Source organism: Cloeon dipterum, chromosome 4, assembly GCF_949628265.1.
Source record: "Cloeon dipterum chromosome 4, ieCloDipt1.1, whole genome shotgun sequence".
NCBI lineage: Eukaryota > Metazoa > Arthropoda > Insecta > Ephemeroptera > Baetidae > Cloeon > Cloeon dipterum.
In genome coordinates this window covers 2,412,157-2,430,773 of record NC_088789.1, presented here as the reverse complement: position 1 = coordinate 2,430,773, position 18,617 = coordinate 2,412,157, and the positions used below count along the sequence as shown (strand labels likewise).

Here is an 18,617-nt window from a genome sequence, read left to right as displayed (position 1 = left end):
CGAAGGCATATTATGCGCGAGGGGGATAAACGCGGAGGTCATCTGAGAGTTAATCATACGCTTCCGGAGTACACCAGTCTCGGAATCGCGACGCAATACATTTAATCAGGGCCTTGACGGACTGCGCGCGCATTTTATTTTGATGCGCCCCTTCCCTCGCCCAGTGGGTCGCAGGCAGTCTCTCGCACCCTGGCATCTTCAGTTCGAAACCACCCTCGGCTGGCGGAACATGATGCACCACCGTCTCTTATAAAAGCCCTCGCGTGCATGGAGCTGCAACTCGCCACCGTGGTCGCTTTGTGCCTCTTCATCGCAAAGGGTAAGTAAATGATCATTGTTATTTTATCCCATTTGCAATTTAAAAAACAGCTTCTTTGTTTTTAAAGAAAAGTTTTTTCTACTTCTTTTGTTGATTGAGGATTTTTTAAACCAAAACTTTAAATATATACAAACAAAAACTAATCCAATGTAATTTTTTGAAATATATATTACAGGGTAACTTCGATACGAGGCAAGAACAGCGTAATATGTACGTGTTAATAATAAATTTGAAAAATAGTCAGGAATTAAATTCTATCCAAAAATGAGGATGTCTAAACAGATTACAATTTATTATTATACATCAAATTTGGTATTCTAATAATTGATATTCTCTAATTAAATATCAAAATAGCACTTTCAGATAGCAAAATGTTTTTATATTGCGATCGTTTTATTAATTATCTCTTAACAATTTTCTTTCGATATTAAATGGCCTTTTTTAGCATTTTCCGTATTTTTATAAAAATGGATCATTTATATAGATAAAAATTTGTGTTCTGGGCTGAAATAGCTGCTGTTGAGTGCAAAGACCTTTGGTGATAATTTTATCCTGTACTTTTTATATTTTTCCTCACATCCCTGATTTGAAATGAGCATGGTATCAAATTATTAAGCTTTAAAAATAAAAATAAAATTTAAAAAATGAATGGCTATAGCTTATTTTAGTGAAAATTTTCGGTTTGGTTTGCAGGTACTTTTGGATTGCATTTGATCAACGTGAGCGTGCCCAGGTATGCGGAGCTGCACGAGACGCTGACAATGAGTGTCCACTATGAGCTGGACGATGCTAGCCTCCATTCAGTGAAGTGGTACAAAGACGACTACGAGTTTTTCAGATACAGCCCTGATCACAACTCAATGAACTTTCCTGTGCCGGGAATTAAAATTGATGTGAGTATCAAGCCAAGGAAACGAACTGGGCGTCCAATCATGTTACTTGAAGAAAACCTTTTTAGGCTTTTGTCCTTTTATATACGAGTCTCTTTGAAACAAGTCTTAAATTCAATTAAGATGAAATAAATCATAGCACTGTCGTTCTTGGAGCGAAATCACAACCTTTTTTTTTATTAATAAATGCGAGCACATTCTTACTGATACGTTTAAAAATCCCATGTTTATTTTCTCATAAGTTTGATCGTTTCTGAAATTGATAAAAAAAAATTGTTCTAGATGTCCCGGTCCGACATGAACACAGTGACCCTGTTGGACCTGCAGTTCAGCAGCTCGGGCACCTATCGGTGTGAAGTGTCGACGGAAGGACCGAATTTCGAGACATTGTTCTCCAACGAGAACGTGACAGTCAGAGGTGAGCCTGGGGCCTGGGGGACCGTCAAGGCAATTATGGCGCGAGGACAGCGAAAGGAAAGCGCTTGTGTGTGTGTGTATGTGCGCGCGCGCCTTAACCCCTGGGGCCGAGTTGGGAAAAGACGAGCGAAAATTTCGCTTTCCTGGTCACACGCGCAAACGTTATGATTTATTTTTATTACTGAGCAAATGCCGCGTTTCATCTTTGGTCGTTTGTAACAAAACAAATTGTCATATCTTGTTATTTGCAGCCCTGCCGGCGAGCGAGCCAATAATCACTGGTCTGCAACCGGCCTACTCTCCAGGGGACATAATCGAAGCCAAATGTTCCAGTCCCAAGTCGAAACCGCAAGCCACTATGACTTGGTATTTAAATGGAAAGACGGCAAGTTTACTCTTATTGTTTACGCCCCAAAAATAATTATCGAGCTGAGCAGAAATTAAAAGGGCAAATCGAATCAGAATTGAGCGAACGCGTGGACCCAATGCCTGACCATTTGTTACTTTTGCAGGTTGATCGCCATTTTCTGGTGTACTACGCGTCGTCCGAGGACGAGGAAGGCCTAAGCGAGTCGGTGCTGGGACTGAGCGCACGGGCAGAAGTCACCCTCTTCCCCGGGGGCGGCCCACTCGAATTGAGGTGCACGGCCACCGTGCAAGAACGCACCTGGTCCAAGACGGCAACGGCCCTGCTCGCCAGTCTCAACAACCAGAAACTGGCCCAGGACGACTTTACAAATCAATCTGGTGCGAAATAACTACGCAATTTTTGCTCTGGGTAATTAAATTTTAAATTCTGGCCTCACACCGTAGATGAAAACATTTTCATTGGTTCAACCATTTTCTAAATAATAATTAAATTTTTCTATTCGCGCGAAAAACTCAAAACCTGCGTTGGGCCAGTAACACATGCGATGGAGTGTGTGGGAACTCATTATGCGAATTTTCAATTTGCCATGTTATCCTCTTGGAGAAAGTGCAAAAAATCACGCTTTTCTCAAGCTTCAAAATCTATCTAGTTCTGGGAAAATTTGATTGGATCAGCTCGCATTTAGTCTCAAAATGTTCCCATATAAATTTTACGTCGATTTGCTGGTGGGTTTGTCACATTATTCCCCAATCGCGAGATATGGGGCGCGGAAGCCGGAAAAAGTTTTTAAAAATTTCACTTTTTCGTCCAAATTTGGAATACCGCACACGGGCGGACGCTCCTTACATCGATTGGTATTCGAATCGGTACCGTCGGGCCCATAGGGCCCCGAAAAAAAAGTTTGAAATGTCACATTTCGTGGTTTGTGGAATTACAAAATTAATAGCTCGGCTGCTATGGGTCGTAGACTTAAAAACCAAAGTTTATCATAATCACATATCATAAAGTTTATCATAATTCTGCGCTAAAACGCACCCAAAATCTGCGCTATATTACAGTGCTTGGTTTTTTTTAATTAACCTATATGGTACGGATTTGGTTTCCGACTTGAAAATACGCTTGCCCGCGACAAAACGCACCGATAGCTCGTGTTTTGCGTCAAAACTCGCAACTTTGCCAATTTATTTAACACAGGAAGATAGGTTTGTTCGAGTCAGATTCGTAAACTTTGTGTAGAGGCTATATCCACAACTCTCTTGTAGTTCCCTATTTGTATAAGAAAATAATCAAATAGTTTTCTGCATTCCAGGCAGGGCGTGTGTCAGTCTATTGCTGCTGTTGACATCCATGCTGCTCAACTATGGCTGGTGACCTTTTCAGCCAGCAATGATTTGTTTCTCTCCTTGAAAATTCATTTCATAAGGTGTTTAAATTATAAAAAGCAAAAGGTTAAAAAGACACTGTAAATATATTGATGTCTCCCGAATAAAATTTGCAACCCCTGAATGCCCATATTACACTCTACAGTCGCCCCCCTTTGTGTGCCAAATTTTTATGTTTTGATGTCACGACACTTGCATCCCCAGAGGGCAGAATAAATTGGGGGAAGTTGTGTTACCTTCTAAACCAAATTTGAGAGACATATTCACAGTATGTGTTGATAAACGCACCAAAATTGGGAATACATTAAGTAAAATGAATGTGCTAAGAAGAATACAAAAGCTCAAAAATTGTCTCCTGTTATTTACCTTTGCTGTGTATAACAAACTTAGATTTCGTTGGTTAATATGACAATCGTAACACTTTCTATGATTTTAAACTTTAATTTCAAATTGCGATTGATTTCAAAACAAGGAAAAAGGTTTGTGCCAAACAAAAAATTATTATTGTTCAAAAATATATATCAGCCTGTTGACCACACTGTTAAAAGGCAATGAATGCAATGGGAGATATATAAGAGAGCATTTCGGAAATTTAATCTATGTCCGCTCAATGTCAGATATGACAAAAGGTGGTTGATTGACGGGTCTAGAGTAGAGCGGTCAGCGGGAGAGCAAAACTGCTCCCGCTCCTGTCTTGTCCCGCATTTTTATTATTGCTCCCGGTTTTGTCCCGCCTCCCAAAAGACTTGGTGACCACTCGCTCCCGGTCTTGTCCCTGTTCTCAATTTCATGGGTACACTCCCGGTCTTTTAAAATAATAGCAATAATAATGTGATACAGGTCAATAAAAAAGCGCAGCTTGTTTTACAAATGCTTCTTGCGTATTTAATTGTTTTAATTTTCAATTCACTGCTCCGTAAATTACAAGATTGGGTATGTTGCATGCAGCGCATTAAACTAAAATTTCAATAGCCAGAAGATAATACGATAAAAATGGTATTTTTTCAAGATAATATAAATAACTATACGGATTAAATTTGTTTACATTACACCATACCAGACGATTTCCTAACTATTGCAGATTTTAATTAATAACCTGGAAAATGCAAGCAATGATGTGCTGAGCAGAGATTAAAAATCAGAAATTAGATCTTGCCAAATATGGAGTATTATTCAACATTATTACACCAAACTTTGAAATGGACACATCTAAGCGTTGAAAGTGATTAATAATTAATATTACAGACATAAGTGTACAGTTATACAAATATATTTTCTATTTAATAAGATAATTTATTCCGTTTATTATTTGTTGAATATACAGAGCTTGTAAAAGAAAATGGAAAGTTGCCGCATTTAGATATAGACATGTTTCCGCAAGGTAGAAAATCTAATAAGCGATTGGTGTTTTAGCTGTTAAACACATAAGAAACGGTATAATTAAAATGTTCAACTAATAGTATTCATATGTTTAGACTAACAAAAGTGAAGTAAAGAAATGCGTAAAATGACAAACGGATTTAGGACAACTTTCTGCTTCATCGCCACAACTGGCTGACGCAAATTAAGTTCAATTCCACCGACGGTTCCAGCAGAACCACAAATTGAATTCGGCGGGCCGCGCGCACTAATTCAGCTACAGATCGCGTGGCGACAAAAGAATAAAAGAGCGGCTCATCGCCTAAGGCATTATGCGCGAGGGTGATGAACGTGGAGGTCATCTGAGAGTTAAGAATCGGCGACGCAATAAATTTAATCAGGGCCTTGGCGGGCTGCGCGCGCATTTTATTTTGATGCGCCCCTTCCCTCGCCCGGTGGGTCGGAAGCAGTCGCTCGCGCCCTGGCAGCTTCAGTTCGAAACCACCTTCGGCTGGCGGAACATGTTGCACCACCGTCGCTGATAAGCCCTCATTCGCCTGCATCTCTATTCCCGCGAGCATGGAGCTGCGACTCGCCACCGTGGTCGCTTTGTGCCTCTTCATGTCTAAGGGTAAGTTGACTTACTTGTTCAATTTTTTTTCTTAATGATCTTGTTTTTTTATCCTAAAAATCGTGGAAATTTATATAGTAAAATCTACATTGTTTTTTAAGAAAAATACTTTTTCTATCTCGGACACTCGGCTCTCCTGTTTTCCACCTGAAAATTTTTTAACGGTTGATCATTACCACCACGTTACTCTCATCAGGTCAAAAGGGTTTAATTATTAGTGTGTTTTCCCTTTGGCTCAGTGTAGCGTGATTTAATGAATGTTATCTGTTCGTTTTTGCAGACATCTGCTAGCATTGTATGCCATTTCTTGATGTAATTTTTATATCTGCTCTTAAATCACTCACTCCATCTCTGCACTGATTTAAAGTTCATGGCCAACGGCGGCGCGCAAAATTGATTCTATAAGGGGTCATTTGATCGTTTTGCCAACGCGGGAAGTGATCATAGTCAGCACTGCAATGTTGACCTCAAATGTTCACTATCACAATTTGCAGCGATTATTAGCAGATATTTTCTATTACGTTCAAAATAACATTCTTGAAACATCTACATACAATTTGAAATTTTATAATTTGTAGATATGAAATCAAGTACGACATAATTTAGTATTTTTTGCTATTTTTGTTATGTATGGAATTTTTTATAATTTACTTTTGAAATAAAATGTTCATTCAAAGCAGAGAATAAAAAATGCTAATTTAAGAAGTAAATAAAAATAAAACAAAATGAACTGTTATACCCTTTAGTTTAATCCCAAAATCTGCTGTTTCTTTTTTTATTACAATTTAATAATTTTTTAAGTATATTTCTGTAAATCCCATTTCATGACTCGTCTTGTTTAAGATAAATTACTTTGTAACACTGGCATTTAAATCAAATCATACCAGTTTTTATAAAATATGTTTCCATAAATTGCACTGAAGGGAAAGAGAAATTCATAACTGTGAAATTTCTGCCTCAAATTGACACAGAATTTGTGTTCGGTTTGCAGGTACTTTCGGATTGCATTTTATCAACGTGAGCGTGCCCAGGTATGCGGAGCTGCACGAGACGCTGACCATGAGTTGCCACTTTGAGCTGGGTGATGATCAACTCTATATGGTGAAGTGGTTCAAAGACCGCAAAGAGTTTTTCAGATACGGCGCTGATCACAACTCAAGGAACTTTGCTCTGCCGGGAATTAAAATTGATGTGAGTATCAAGCCAAGGAAACGAACTGGGCGTCCAATCATGCTACTTATTGAAGAACACTTTTTTTAGGCTTTTATTGTCCTTTTATATACGAGTGGACGCAATCCTTAAAGTCTCTTTGAAACAAGTCTTTAAGGAAAGTAGAAAAATAAATCATAGAACACAGTCATTCTTGGAGCCAAATCACGTCCTTTATTTCTTCAGTTGTTTTATCGATTCGAAAAATCCTAGGATTATTTTTTCATAAGTTAGGTCGTTTCTGAAATTTCTAAAAATTCTTCTAGATGTCCCGGTCCGACATGAACACAGTGACCCTGTTGGACCTGCAGTTCAGCAGCTCGGGTACCTATCGGTGTGAAGTGACGACGGGAGCACCAAAATTTGAGACATTGTTCTCCAACAAGAACGTGACAGTCAGAGGTGAGCCTTTTTGGGACAGCCAAGGCAATTTTGGCGCGAGGACAACGAAAGGAAAGCGCTTGTGTGAATGCGTGCGCGCGCCTTAGCCCCTTGGGCCCAGTTGGGAAAAGACGAGCGAAAATTTCGCCGTCCTTGGCACATGCGCAAACGTTATGATTTTTTTATTACTGAGCAAATGCCGCGTTTCATCTTTGGTCGTTTGTAACAAAACAAATTGTCATATCTTGTTATTTGCAGCCCTGCCGGCGAGCGAGCCAATAATCAGTGGTCTGCAACCGGCCTACTCTCCAGGGGACATAATCGAAGCCAACTGTTCTGATGGCGGGCGCGACAAGAGAGCAGCTTTAGCAACAAAATGAAGATTTTCCCATACAAACAGATCTTAGGCGGGGACGTCGAATGAGCCACCGACAACCTGGAAAATTATTTCATTTTAATATCTGGATGGGTAGCTAGATTAGAATCAAACATGTTTTTTTAATTTTAAACAACCCCCCCCCCTTAGTCATCTAATTAAATAATTTAGTTTTTAGAATCATTTAGTTTCTCTAATTTATTTTTAAAATTTTATTCACCATCCAGATCCCCTTTTATTAGAAAGTAAAGTAAGACCAGCAGGCCCGGTCCCCCTCATGAGGCACTGAAACAACTAGACGAAAGTACCCAACAATTTTAGATGTCTCCAAATTAAAGACAGAATTGGCGGTTATCTATAAGAACGCACCTGGTCCAAGACGGCAACTGCCCTGCCCGACGGACTGAACAACCAGAAACTGGCCTAGGACTACTTTACAAATAAATCTGGTGCGAAATAACTACGTAATTTTTGCTCTGGACATTACGGATACTCCTTCCTCGCACCGTAGATGAAAACAAATTTTGATTTGTTATCTAAATTATAATTTAATTTTTCTCTGGGCGCGAAAAATCTCAAAATCGGTTTCAATTTCCAGATTTCATTGGTTAATATGACCATCGTATCACTTTCTATGATTTTAAAATTTTAAATTCCAATTGCGATTGATTTCAAAACAAGGAAAAGATTTGTGCCAAAAAGAAAATTATTTGCATTTATACCACACATATATAAATATAACATGAGGTACAGTAAAAAAATGTGAGGAAGTGTTTCTTCAATATATACCTGCCGAAGATGTCATGATAGAAGCGCAAACAGAATCATTTTATCTCATTTTATTTAATACAAATTGAATTGAATTACAGAAGATATAAGTAGAATTATATCTTTCCTATACTAATTATTCTGTTTATTGTTTGTTGAATATACAATTAAGCAGCGGAAACACGAACGGAATTCTCTCGTTGTTACGTCATCTAGATTACTTTAATTGATAATTCGAAACAATTGGTGTTTTTGCTGTTAAACACATAACAAACGGTATAATTAAAATCTCCAACTAACAGTATGCATATTATATATGTTTAGATTAACAAGTAAAGAAAAGATACGCGTAAAATGACGAACGGATTTAAGACAATTTCCCGCTTCATAGCCTTAGCCACAACTGTGTATCGAGTAATTGTAATCACTCGTTTAATTTCTAGTATGACTTTTATGTTTCACCATCTAAGGGATATATTTGGCAAAATTTGTAATTCACCCGTTGCGCGACATTCAGTCTTTATATCGATGATGAAACATAACAGTCGTACAAGAAATTAGAGAAGTGATTACAATTACTCGTTACAACTGGCTGAAGCGAATTAAGTTCAATTTCGCCAGAACAACCACAAATTGAATTCGGTTGGCAGATCGCGCGGCGCCAAAAGAATAAAAGAGCGGCTCATCGTCGAAGGCATATTATGCGCGAGGGAGATGAACGCCGAGGTCATCGGAGAGTAAATCACACGTGTCCAGAGTCTGGAGCACACCAGTCTCGGAATCAGGGCCTTGCTGGGCTGCGCGCGCATTTTATTTTGATGCGCCCCTTCCCTCGCCCGGTGGGTCGGAAGCAGTCGCTCGCGCCCTGGTAGCTTATTCAGTTCGAAACCACCCTTGGCTGGCGGAATATGTTGTCTCTTATAAAAGCCCTCGCGTGCATCTCTATTCCCGCGATCATGGAGCTGCGACTCGCCACCGTGGTCGCTTTGTGCCTCTTCATCGCAAAGGGTAGTAAGAATAGTAAACTTTTTCATAAATTTTATCTTAATGATCTTTGTTATTTTATCACATACGCAATTTAAAAAAAAAATCACATTTGTTTTCAAAGAAACGTTTTTCTACTCATTTTATTGATTGAGGATTTTAATCTCTACAAAAATGTTGTATTTTATTTTTCAGATATCTATTACTTATATATTTCTTTGAAACCAAACTTTAAATATAAACAAACAAAATCTAATCCAATGTAATTTCTTGGGTAATTTTAATTGGAGGCAACAAACATGGAATATATGTACGTGTGTTATCAATGAATTTGAAAAATAACCAGGAACGAAAATCCATTCCAAAAATGAGGATGTCTAAACAGTTAACAATTTATTATACAACGAATTTAATATTCTATAATAATTAATATTTTCTAATGAAGATATGATAATTTTATCCTTCACTTTTTTATTTTTCCTCACATCCTGATTCGAAATGAGCATGAATTAATGCTTTTAAAATTTAAAAAAAAAAAACTGAATGGCTAGCTTTTAGTGAAAATTTTCGGTTTTACTCAGAAATGGGTAAGCCGGACGTTTACGACGATCGCTGATTAGAATTCTCTGCAGGTGCTGCGGTTATTAGTTTTGTTTAGGAGATAAAGAACTGCTGATCCGAGGCCTGCGAAGCCATAATAGCCGCTTTACGGTACGGGAACGTGTTATTTGATTTTCCTCAGATAATTTTCACTATTAGCTAGCAATCCAGAGTAAATTTTCAACATATATGTATAGTAAAACCTTTCAGTTTTTCTTAAATTTATAGATTAAACCAGTGTTATTCCTTTCTTTGTTTTATAACGAATTAAAAGCTGTTCATTTTATGTTTAATTTACTCAATATTAATTTTTCTGTATGAAAAATGACTGCTTTGAATGAATTTTTATGATTTTATTTATGTAATCTGTTCGTTTTTGCAGACATCTGCTAGCATTGTATGCCATTTCTTAACTTAATTTTTATATTTGTTCTTAAATCACTCGCTCCATCTCCGCACTGATTTAAAGTTCATGGCCTCCGGCGGCGAGCACAAGTAATTCTATTAGGGGTCATTTGATCGTTTTGCCAACGCGAAAAGTGATCAGGCGTGATCAGAGATGACGCTGCGGTTTCTCTCTCAATTGTCTGCAAAATTAGGGAAATTAGGACCCAAGTCTAAGTACACGCGCCTCTGCTCAGCCGACGATCGCCTGCTGCTCGGTTGTGCCTAAAAACTACTCGGAATTTTTTCTGGTCGTTGCAGACCCATCAATATTTAAAATGTTCACTATCACAATTTGCAGATATTGTCTGCTATAACGTGCAAAATAACATTCTTAAAACACATACAGTTTTTGTAATTTTAAAATTTAATGAAATAAAACAAAACATAATTTTTAACTTTTGAAATAAATTGTTCATTCAAAGAGAAGAAATGCTAATTTAAAAAAAAGATATTGAAAATATATACTACCCTGCTCTAATTTAATTAATTTGGACCGTAGAGTGATCACACTGATCTGGCTCCGATTCCGATCCCAAATCTGCTGTTACTTTTTAAATAACAATTTAATCATTTTTTAAGTATATTTCTGTAAATCACCATTTCACGACTCATCGTCTTTTGTTTCATTTAAATTACTTCGTTACACAGGCATTTACATCAAATCCTATCAATTTTTCTCAAAAATTTACTTCCATAAATTGCACAAAACGTGTATGAAAAGTGTAAAAGTTCTTCTTCTAATTGACTCAGAATTTGTGTTCGGTTTGCTCTGTTTTTGCAGGCATATGCTCAACTCGCATAATGCTAAATAATTTTCGGATTTTGTTTTAAGAACATTCTGTCACTTTGATATAAATGCCGCTGATTTGCTTGTAGCGTGAATAACCGTTTAACAGGTCATGCTCAGAGCTCAGACCCAGAATTGATTAACCGCGATATGACTCAGGAATGCTGGATTAATTTCTTATAAAAATATATTAAAGGCCAAAAATGTGTAAACAGAATAACTTGAGTAAAAACTTAACAACTATAATCTTCGAGAATAGCAATTAGCTCTTCGTCCACAAAAGAGTCAAGCAACTCGCTATTGATATTTTGATTTGCAAAAAACCGGGTGATTCCGTTGATTTCGTCATTTGTTGTTTTGCCGTTCGTCAGGGTCTTTGCCAGCGTTGCGTAGCCATTGCGACTTTGATGTAAATCGAACGTAATTACACTAATGGTTGGCACCGACGCCGCAACGCATTTAATGAACGCCGCTATTTCCTTGAAATAATCAGCTTGGAAATGAAGAATTGTATTGAAAAAATTGGCACACTGAAGTGTTTTCAAATTTCTCAGGATTTTCTTCTCTTTGATTAACGTGCACACTCTCCTAAGTTCTTGAAAGTCAATGCAGCTGCCTTCGAAAACTATCTTTTCCAAGTTTGGAGCTCGAAGGATGTCGTGAGTCGAATTGTGTTTTCGTGTCCATAGGGGCTGTTGGATAGTTATAAATATGAGCTTTTGATTCTCAAACAAATTAAAAAGCTATTTATAGTTACCCCCAGAAGTTGATTCTGACTAGATGAAAGGAATAATAATAATAATAATAATAGCAGCACTCGTAAGGGAGAATTTTAAGTTCCTTTTTTTCCACCCCCATGTAGTCGTGCGCTCTTGCCAGGCCAGCAAGACGCAGATTTTATTCTAAGGATTTCGGACTGCTCACAAGCAGTGAGGCAATTAATATTTCTAAAGTCTCGTAATTGTTCCAACTCGCTGCCGTGCATGAGCAGCCGAGTTGGTAATAATTATGACCGATTGTTGGCATTATTAATCAGCCTAGTTGAATAATATATTTCAGTGGATCACAGTTTAATGAGAGTGAGTTTATGTTAGAAGCATAATTAAAGAGAGCATAAAAGAAATTATTATTATTAAAGAGATAATAATATAATAATAAGCGAGGCAGAATTAGTAATATTGAGGAGAGGCTTTTGAGAATGGCTTGGTCCAGCAGCAGATTGAGTGTTAAATTGAGAGGTATCGGCGCGGCGGCAGCGGCGGCGGAGGCGCAGGTCTGCTCGGCATGTTGGACAGCGCTCCCGGCTCTGCGTGGACCGTAAGTTACAGGAAACAGCCAGGCATAACATTTTTCGTGGTGTTACAGAGAGAAAGGTTACCACATATATTTGGTATTTGAATAGGATTTTAAGTATACAAATGAGAAAAATTAATGAATGAATGAAATATTTATTAGACACCAAAAGGTGAGAAAAATTAATGGTATGCATTTAAATTGAAAATCATTATGCGGGTCTCAAATATAATAAGTAGCTTTCAAAGACAATATCCCGATTTTTTTCAGGTGCAATCTTCGACTGAGATATATTATGCTAAAATTTCATCAAAACGAATCGACATTAAAAAACCAACTTAAAGAATTTTTCTACTCAAAATGAGAGTTATTTATTGTTAGATATAAAGATCAAATTCGGAAAAGTCTCTGATAATTCTCTTGATTATTTTTGTTTTTTTTCTGCGTTCGCCGGACATTCTCGGGAACATGCAGAGTCAAATTTTATAATCACAACTCACTTTCAATATTTTCATGAAATAATTCTAGACATAACTTTTAACGGTCCCATGCTCAACTTGTGAGGTTTAGGCACAAATTCACCGCCGCTGCAAGGCTGTGCGTAATATTTACTTTTTAAATTCGCGCTTTACTAAAAATATCACATAATTTTTTTTTCATTGACGTGTGTTAATTGTTGTTGTCCTCTCTGGTTCTCACAATATCAAAATCGAGAGTTCCTGAATGCAATTTTAAGGTTTTTGTAATCTCGTACTCATTCAAAATTGAATTTTACGAATTTTATGACGTAACAGTTATAACGTGTGGCCCAGTAAAAATGGCCTTCGTTCGTGCTATATCAACCCAAAGTATTGTAATCAACTTCAACATTATATTTGTAAATATGCGATCGTAATTAGAACACATTTATCAACGCACTTTTGATTTTTTTTCATTTTTTGCAGAAAAAAAACGAGAATGGGAAGATCGGGAAATAAGAATCGGGATCCTGGAATTTCCGGGAAAAATATTTATTAGGGCCATTAGGAAATTCTGGTAAAAGGAGATATATTTTTCGGGAGCGGGACCCTCAGGGAGAAAAATTAGCACCCGAAACACGCACTGTCCTTGGGATGATGGACCGTCGGCCGAAAAGTGTTGAACTTGGCAGCGTTTTCGCGCAGTAGAGGCTCGCGGACTAGCTCTGCGCTCTGCCGGTGCGCCGTGGACCACCAATGAGACAATGGCTGGGGCGAGTCTCAGCTCTTTCGTCCTCTCTGCTAGGTCAAACACCCGTCTCCGTCGGCTTTTCACTCTAATCTCTGGCCCCAGGTGAGTTTGTCGGTTTCGTCGGTCGAATTTCGGCTTAGCCCTTCTTCTGTCCCGTGAAGACCGCTGTCCACAATGCCTCTGCAGAGTATCAAGGCCCGACAGATCTTCGACTCTCGCGGTAACCCCACCGTCGAGGTCGACCTGGTCACCGACAAGGGTCTGTTCCGCGCCGCCGTGCCCTCCGGAGCCAGCACCGGCATCTATGAGGCCCTCGAGATGCGCGACAACATCAAGGACTCCTACCACGGCAAGTCCGTGTTCAACGCCATCAAGAACGTGAACGACATCATCGCCCCGGAGCTGCTCAAGCAGGTAGATATGTACTACGTGACACCGTGACATTTGCACACCCTCTGTGCGCTCGCTGTGACCTTGCCAAGGTCAGGGGTCGCGAGGCGCCGGTGGTGTCATTCGCATGACCTTTCTAAGTGCAATCACTCATTCTCTTATGGGAATTGTTTGTTTTCTTCCTGCAAAATGAGGCTATCCGGCTTTAAATAATATAATATGCCTGAATGGAAGAGGAAAAAACGGGGTCAAAAAAGCATTTCTTGGAATTATTGTAGTTCGATGTAATAGAAACACTAACTATTTTAATTTCTTTTAAAATTCAAATTAAATGATTTTGTGTATATTAATCAATTTCATAAGCAAATTGCATCATTGTGAATTGAGTGGTCTTTTCCTTAGACCTTCGAGCCAACCCAGCAGAAGGAAATTGACGACTTCATGCTGAAGCTCGATGCCACTGAAAATAAGTCGAAGCTTGGTGCCAACGCCATCCTCGGCGTTTCCCTCGCTGTGTGCAAGGCTGGTGCTGCTCAGAAGGGTGTGCCTCTCTACAAGTAAGCATTATTCTTTTTTCAGCAAGCTCTAACTCTTTTATTGCTTGTCCTGGAATTTGAACTTTTTTACCCATTTATAAAATAATGTTTATTGCAATATTTTTTGCTGAGAGAGTCGTGCAACATGAAAGGCTTCCTTTGGTGAGGTAACTTTACTGTTTTAAAGGCACCGTGATGCAAGATTCTTTACTTGACCGGCACCCTAAAATAGAATTTAACCTTCTAACCTATCGTCAAGGGCAAACAAAAATCAATTATAGCTTTTACACCTTAAATTGGGGAATTAAAAAAAATTGACACACACCTATAATCATCTTGTCAGTTGGTCCCTTATTTGGAAATCATGTCCTAAAATTATATATTTTTTTAAATCTTTGGGTTTAATTGAAAGACAAATTCAACAAGTGATTCTAAATTTAATTTCTTTTTCTCCCTGCTATTTTTGGAAGATATTAGCAGTGTTCGCGATTTTGACTGGCCGGTTTTAGTTAGGGCGGTTAAAACGGGACGAAACCAAGCAATTTTTGCCTGGCTTAAATTGGCATTATTTTGTTTAACTTTTATTCCAATTTATATTTTAAGGCATAAAACGAGCTCTTATTAATTAAGGTCTAATAAATAAGGTCATTAATTAAATAGGGCGTAGAATTTTTTTTAAATTAATGCTATTTTAAAATCATGATATATCAGGCGAAACTATTTTACATAATATTTCTGTTGAAGAAATTGAATATAACACTAATTTCAGCCACTTTTTGCCAATTTGCTGGCTAAAACCGGCTTGGTCGAAATAGTTTCTTCGGAAAACTATATTAGGAGCGTTCAGTTAAAAATTAAAACATTAAAGTTGCATTTGTCAGGCACATTGCTGATCTGGCTGGCAACACCAACATCATCCTCCCGGTGCCCGCTTTCAACGTGATCAACGGCGGATCTCACGCCGGCAACAAGCTGGCTATGCAGGAGTTCATGATCCTGCCAACCGGTGCTACATCCTTCACTGAGGCCATGAAGATCGGCTCTGAGGTGTACCATCACCTGAAGAAGGTGATCAAGGACCGTTTCGGCCTGGACGCCACCGCTGTCGGTGATGAGGGTGGCTTCGCTCCTAACATTCTGAACAATAAGGATGGTACGATCGATTCATAGTGTAATTGACTGGATACATGGAGTAACGCAACATTGAATTTACAGCACTTGTCCTGATCCAGGATGCCATTGCCAAGGGTGGCTACACTGGCAAGGTTGAAATTGGCATGGACGTTGCCGCTTCTGAGTTCCACAAGTGAGTATTATTTTTTCTCACTCAAGACTCTTGTGATTTGCACACAAATGAAAAGTTATGTTTATTTTAATGCAACCACTGAAACAAATCAGAGATTTTGCGCTTTAAAAAGCCATTAGTAGAGGTCTCAGCCCTCGAGATGTAAGGCAGTGGCTTAGCTGAATTTTTTCCCGGCGGCAGCAACTGGCCATTTTCACTGGCCGCTGGCGCGACCGACAACATTTAAAACGTGAAGTTTGATAGTGCTTGACATTTTTTCTCCTGCACTTTTAATTTTTAATCCATTTTCACTGGCAGCTAGTGCGGTTTAGCTATATTCATGGCGACTGGCAGCTGCCCACGTGACTTAAAATATGCCAGCTGGCTGAGACCTCCAGAGCAATTATCCTTTTGATTCTATTTTAAGGAACTTGGTTTATTAAAAATTTTCTAAGATAAACGAGGATGATGTCTTGTTGTTTTTCCTGCCAAGAATGCAACTAACCTTAAAAGAAACTTTTTCTCAAGAATTAATTAAAAATTCCTTTATTAAAACTTTTTTATTCTTCAACTGGATTCAATTTTTTTTAAATGCGTTGTTTTTAAAATATTTTCTGTGGAAATATCGTTGGTATAATCTCATTCACCACAAATTAGCCCTATAGTTAATTTTTAAAAATTGAAATTCATTCCAGAGTTAAAAAGAAAGTTTAAAAAATGGCATGTATTCTTTTAGATCATTTCTGAGGATAAATTTGCAAATGGGTGAATTGTTCAGTTTTTCTTAGACCCTACTTTTCGCTTTTTACTGCTTTTTTACCATGATTTTGCTTTCTTCTTGGCAGTTATACCTACTAAAAGAAAAACAACGTATAATTATACCAATTTAAAACAGGATAATTGCACAAACAAAAGACAACTAGCTTTTAAAGTTGTAATTTTTTAAGCAAATAGTCATGAATAGTTTGGTTTGCCACAGGAATTTCAAACTGGGGGTGTTAAACCAGATTAAACACAAAATTAAAAATTGTTTTTACAAATCTTTGTCATTGATTTAAAAATTGAGGTTTATCAATCGCTTTGATTTGAAAAATAAATTAATTAATACATGCAGAAGTTGACCTCTTAATCATTGTAATTGAGTCTTTTTGAAGAAATTTGTGCAAAATGCATTCAACAGCTCAATTTTCAACTAATTTCCAATATAAAAGCGGGAAACTCCTATGAGCCTTATTTTGAAGCTTGTGCTTCTATTGTAAAATTATTATTATTAATTTATAATTTTTGTTTTTATTAACAGGTTTGTAAGTTTTTAAATAAATTCAGATAGTACAAATCATATTAAAAGTAAATCAATTGACACCACTGCAATTTCGCTTCTTAATCTTCAGAAATAGCCTATATTTTAGAAATATATTGATAAGTTTCAAAAATCTCATCCCTCATGTGCATCTCAATTTTAATTTTTCCAGGGACAAACTGTACGATCTGGACTTCAAGAATCCCAACTCCGACAAGAGCCTGTGGCTGGATGGGGACAAGCTCGAGGGTCTGTACCAGGAGTTCATCAAGGAATTCCCAATTGTGTCGATTGAGGATCCGTTCGACCAGGACCACTGGGAGGCCTGGAGCACGATGACCGCCAACACCACCATCCAGATCGTCGGCGACGACTTGACCGTGACCAACCCCAAGAGGATCACCACCGCCGTCGAGAAGAAGGCGTGCAACTGCCTGCTGCTCAAGGTGAACCAGATTGGCAGCGTCACTGAGGCCATCGATGCTCACTTGCTGGCCAAGAAGAACGGCTGGGGCACCATGGTGTCCCACAGGTCTGGCGAGACTGAGGATGCGTTCATCGCTGACCTCGTTGTTGGTCTCAGCACCGGCCAGGTAATTTCTTCTGCACATTTTAATTTATATTTCATTATTTGTCCTACGATATTAGTAAAAAAATGACAAAAACTGTCAATTTATAATTTTTTGAACCCAATTTAGTAATTCTTTTCCCTAAAAAAAACTACTGAGGATTATAAGAAAAAAAAGTTAAATTTCGAAGTTTAATTATAGGAACACATCTTCAACTATGCCTGAACTATCAGTTCTGCTTCTGAAACAATGTCTATTAGGCTAAATTATTGACAAATTAAAATAAAATCAACTGTTAAATTTCCGTTCACTTATTTGATAGCAAAAAAAAAATATTTAAAACAGTGCGCTGCACCTCTCAAACTCATGCGGGTGTTTTAAACCCTTGGTTGATTGCAAATTAAAATTCAGGTTTGCTGATTTATCCTTCAAATGCCAACATTTATGCAATAATTAACTTTAATCTCCCTCAGCGTGCAGGGTTGCATCAATCACTACCCGGTTTACCATTTTTCTCCTTTGAAGGGATCCAAATTTCGTCAACTGTGCAGATTTATTTTCTAAAACTTATCTGACAATTTTTCAAGTTAAGATCATGAGCAAATAATAAGAAAATTATTGAAAACTGACGTGCAAACGTTACCTGGTTAAAATTGGAAAAAAATAACGGCTATTACATTTTTCTGCATTTTTTAAATGTGGTTTGTTGCAACCCTGTCAGTGTGTTGGATTTCGTTATTCCAAGATGAATTATATTTCAATGGTGATTTATTTTTGCAGATCAAGACTGGTGCCCCATGCCGATCTGAGCGTCTGGCCAAGTACAACCAGATCCTTAGAATCGAGGAGGAGCTGGGTGCTGGAGCCAAGTTTGCTGGAAAGTCCTTCCGCAAGCCAGAGTAAAGGAATTGTCGCTGTTTCCATCTAGTCTGTATTAGGCCCAAGGCTAAATTGTTAAAACAATCTAAAAACACGCTACTTGGCATTTAAAGAAAGACAATTCCCAACGATTCTACTTATCTGTGTTGTACCACCTTTACCCTCAAAAAATAAAGCCAATTTCACTCTTGTTAATGAGGGTAACAATATTTCGGTAGTTTCATTTCTTGTTGGAG

At 38.0% G+C, this 18,617-nt stretch overlaps 3 protein-coding genes across 4 annotated transcripts; all 3 read left to right on the top strand.

Annotated features, from left to right (window-relative positions):
• The first annotated feature begins 210 nt into the window (after nt 1–210).
• On the top strand, nt 211–4,262 carry LOC135944243 (uncharacterized). 2 transcript variants are annotated; one of them, XM_065491062.1, is made up of 6 exons: nt 211–319; nt 1,013–1,212; nt 1,492–1,627; nt 1,878–2,011; nt 2,139–2,373; nt 3,306–4,262. In XM_065491062.1, exons 1-6 carry the CDS (start codon nt 268–270, stop codon nt 3,365–3,367), a joined length of 819 nt encoding a protein of 272 aa, XP_065347134.1. In that variant the 5' UTR covers nt 211–267; the 3' UTR covers nt 3,368–4,262. The 2 variants fall into 2 exon arrangements, with proteins under 2 accessions (XP_065347134.1, XP_065347135.1); XM_065491063.1 differs by having other exon boundaries at nt 2,139–2,404.
• Nucleotides 4,263–5,101: 839 nt separating this feature from the next.
• On the top strand, nt 5,102–7,794 carry LOC135944246 (uncharacterized). The gene is made up of 4 exons (XM_065491065.1): nt 5,102–5,368; nt 6,360–6,559; nt 6,844–6,979; nt 7,217–7,794. The coding sequence occupies exons 1-4, from the start codon at nt 5,317–5,319 to the stop codon at nt 7,336–7,338; spliced, it is 510 nt and encodes a 169-aa protein (XP_065347137.1). The 5' UTR covers nt 5,102–5,316; the 3' UTR covers nt 7,339–7,794.
• Nucleotides 7,795–13,374: 5,580 nt separating this feature from the next.
• Eno (enolase) lies at nt 13,375–18,590 on the top strand. Its single transcript, XM_065491059.1, has 7 exons — nt 13,375–13,524; nt 13,584–13,836; nt 14,215–14,369; nt 15,230–15,501; nt 15,564–15,654; nt 17,106–17,526; nt 18,283–18,590. Exons 1-7 carry the CDS (start codon nt 13,436–13,438, stop codon nt 18,403–18,405), a joined length of 1,404 nt encoding a protein of 467 aa, XP_065347131.1. The 5' UTR covers nt 13,375–13,435; the 3' UTR covers nt 18,406–18,590.
• Nucleotides 18,591–18,617: the final 27 nt, after the last annotated feature.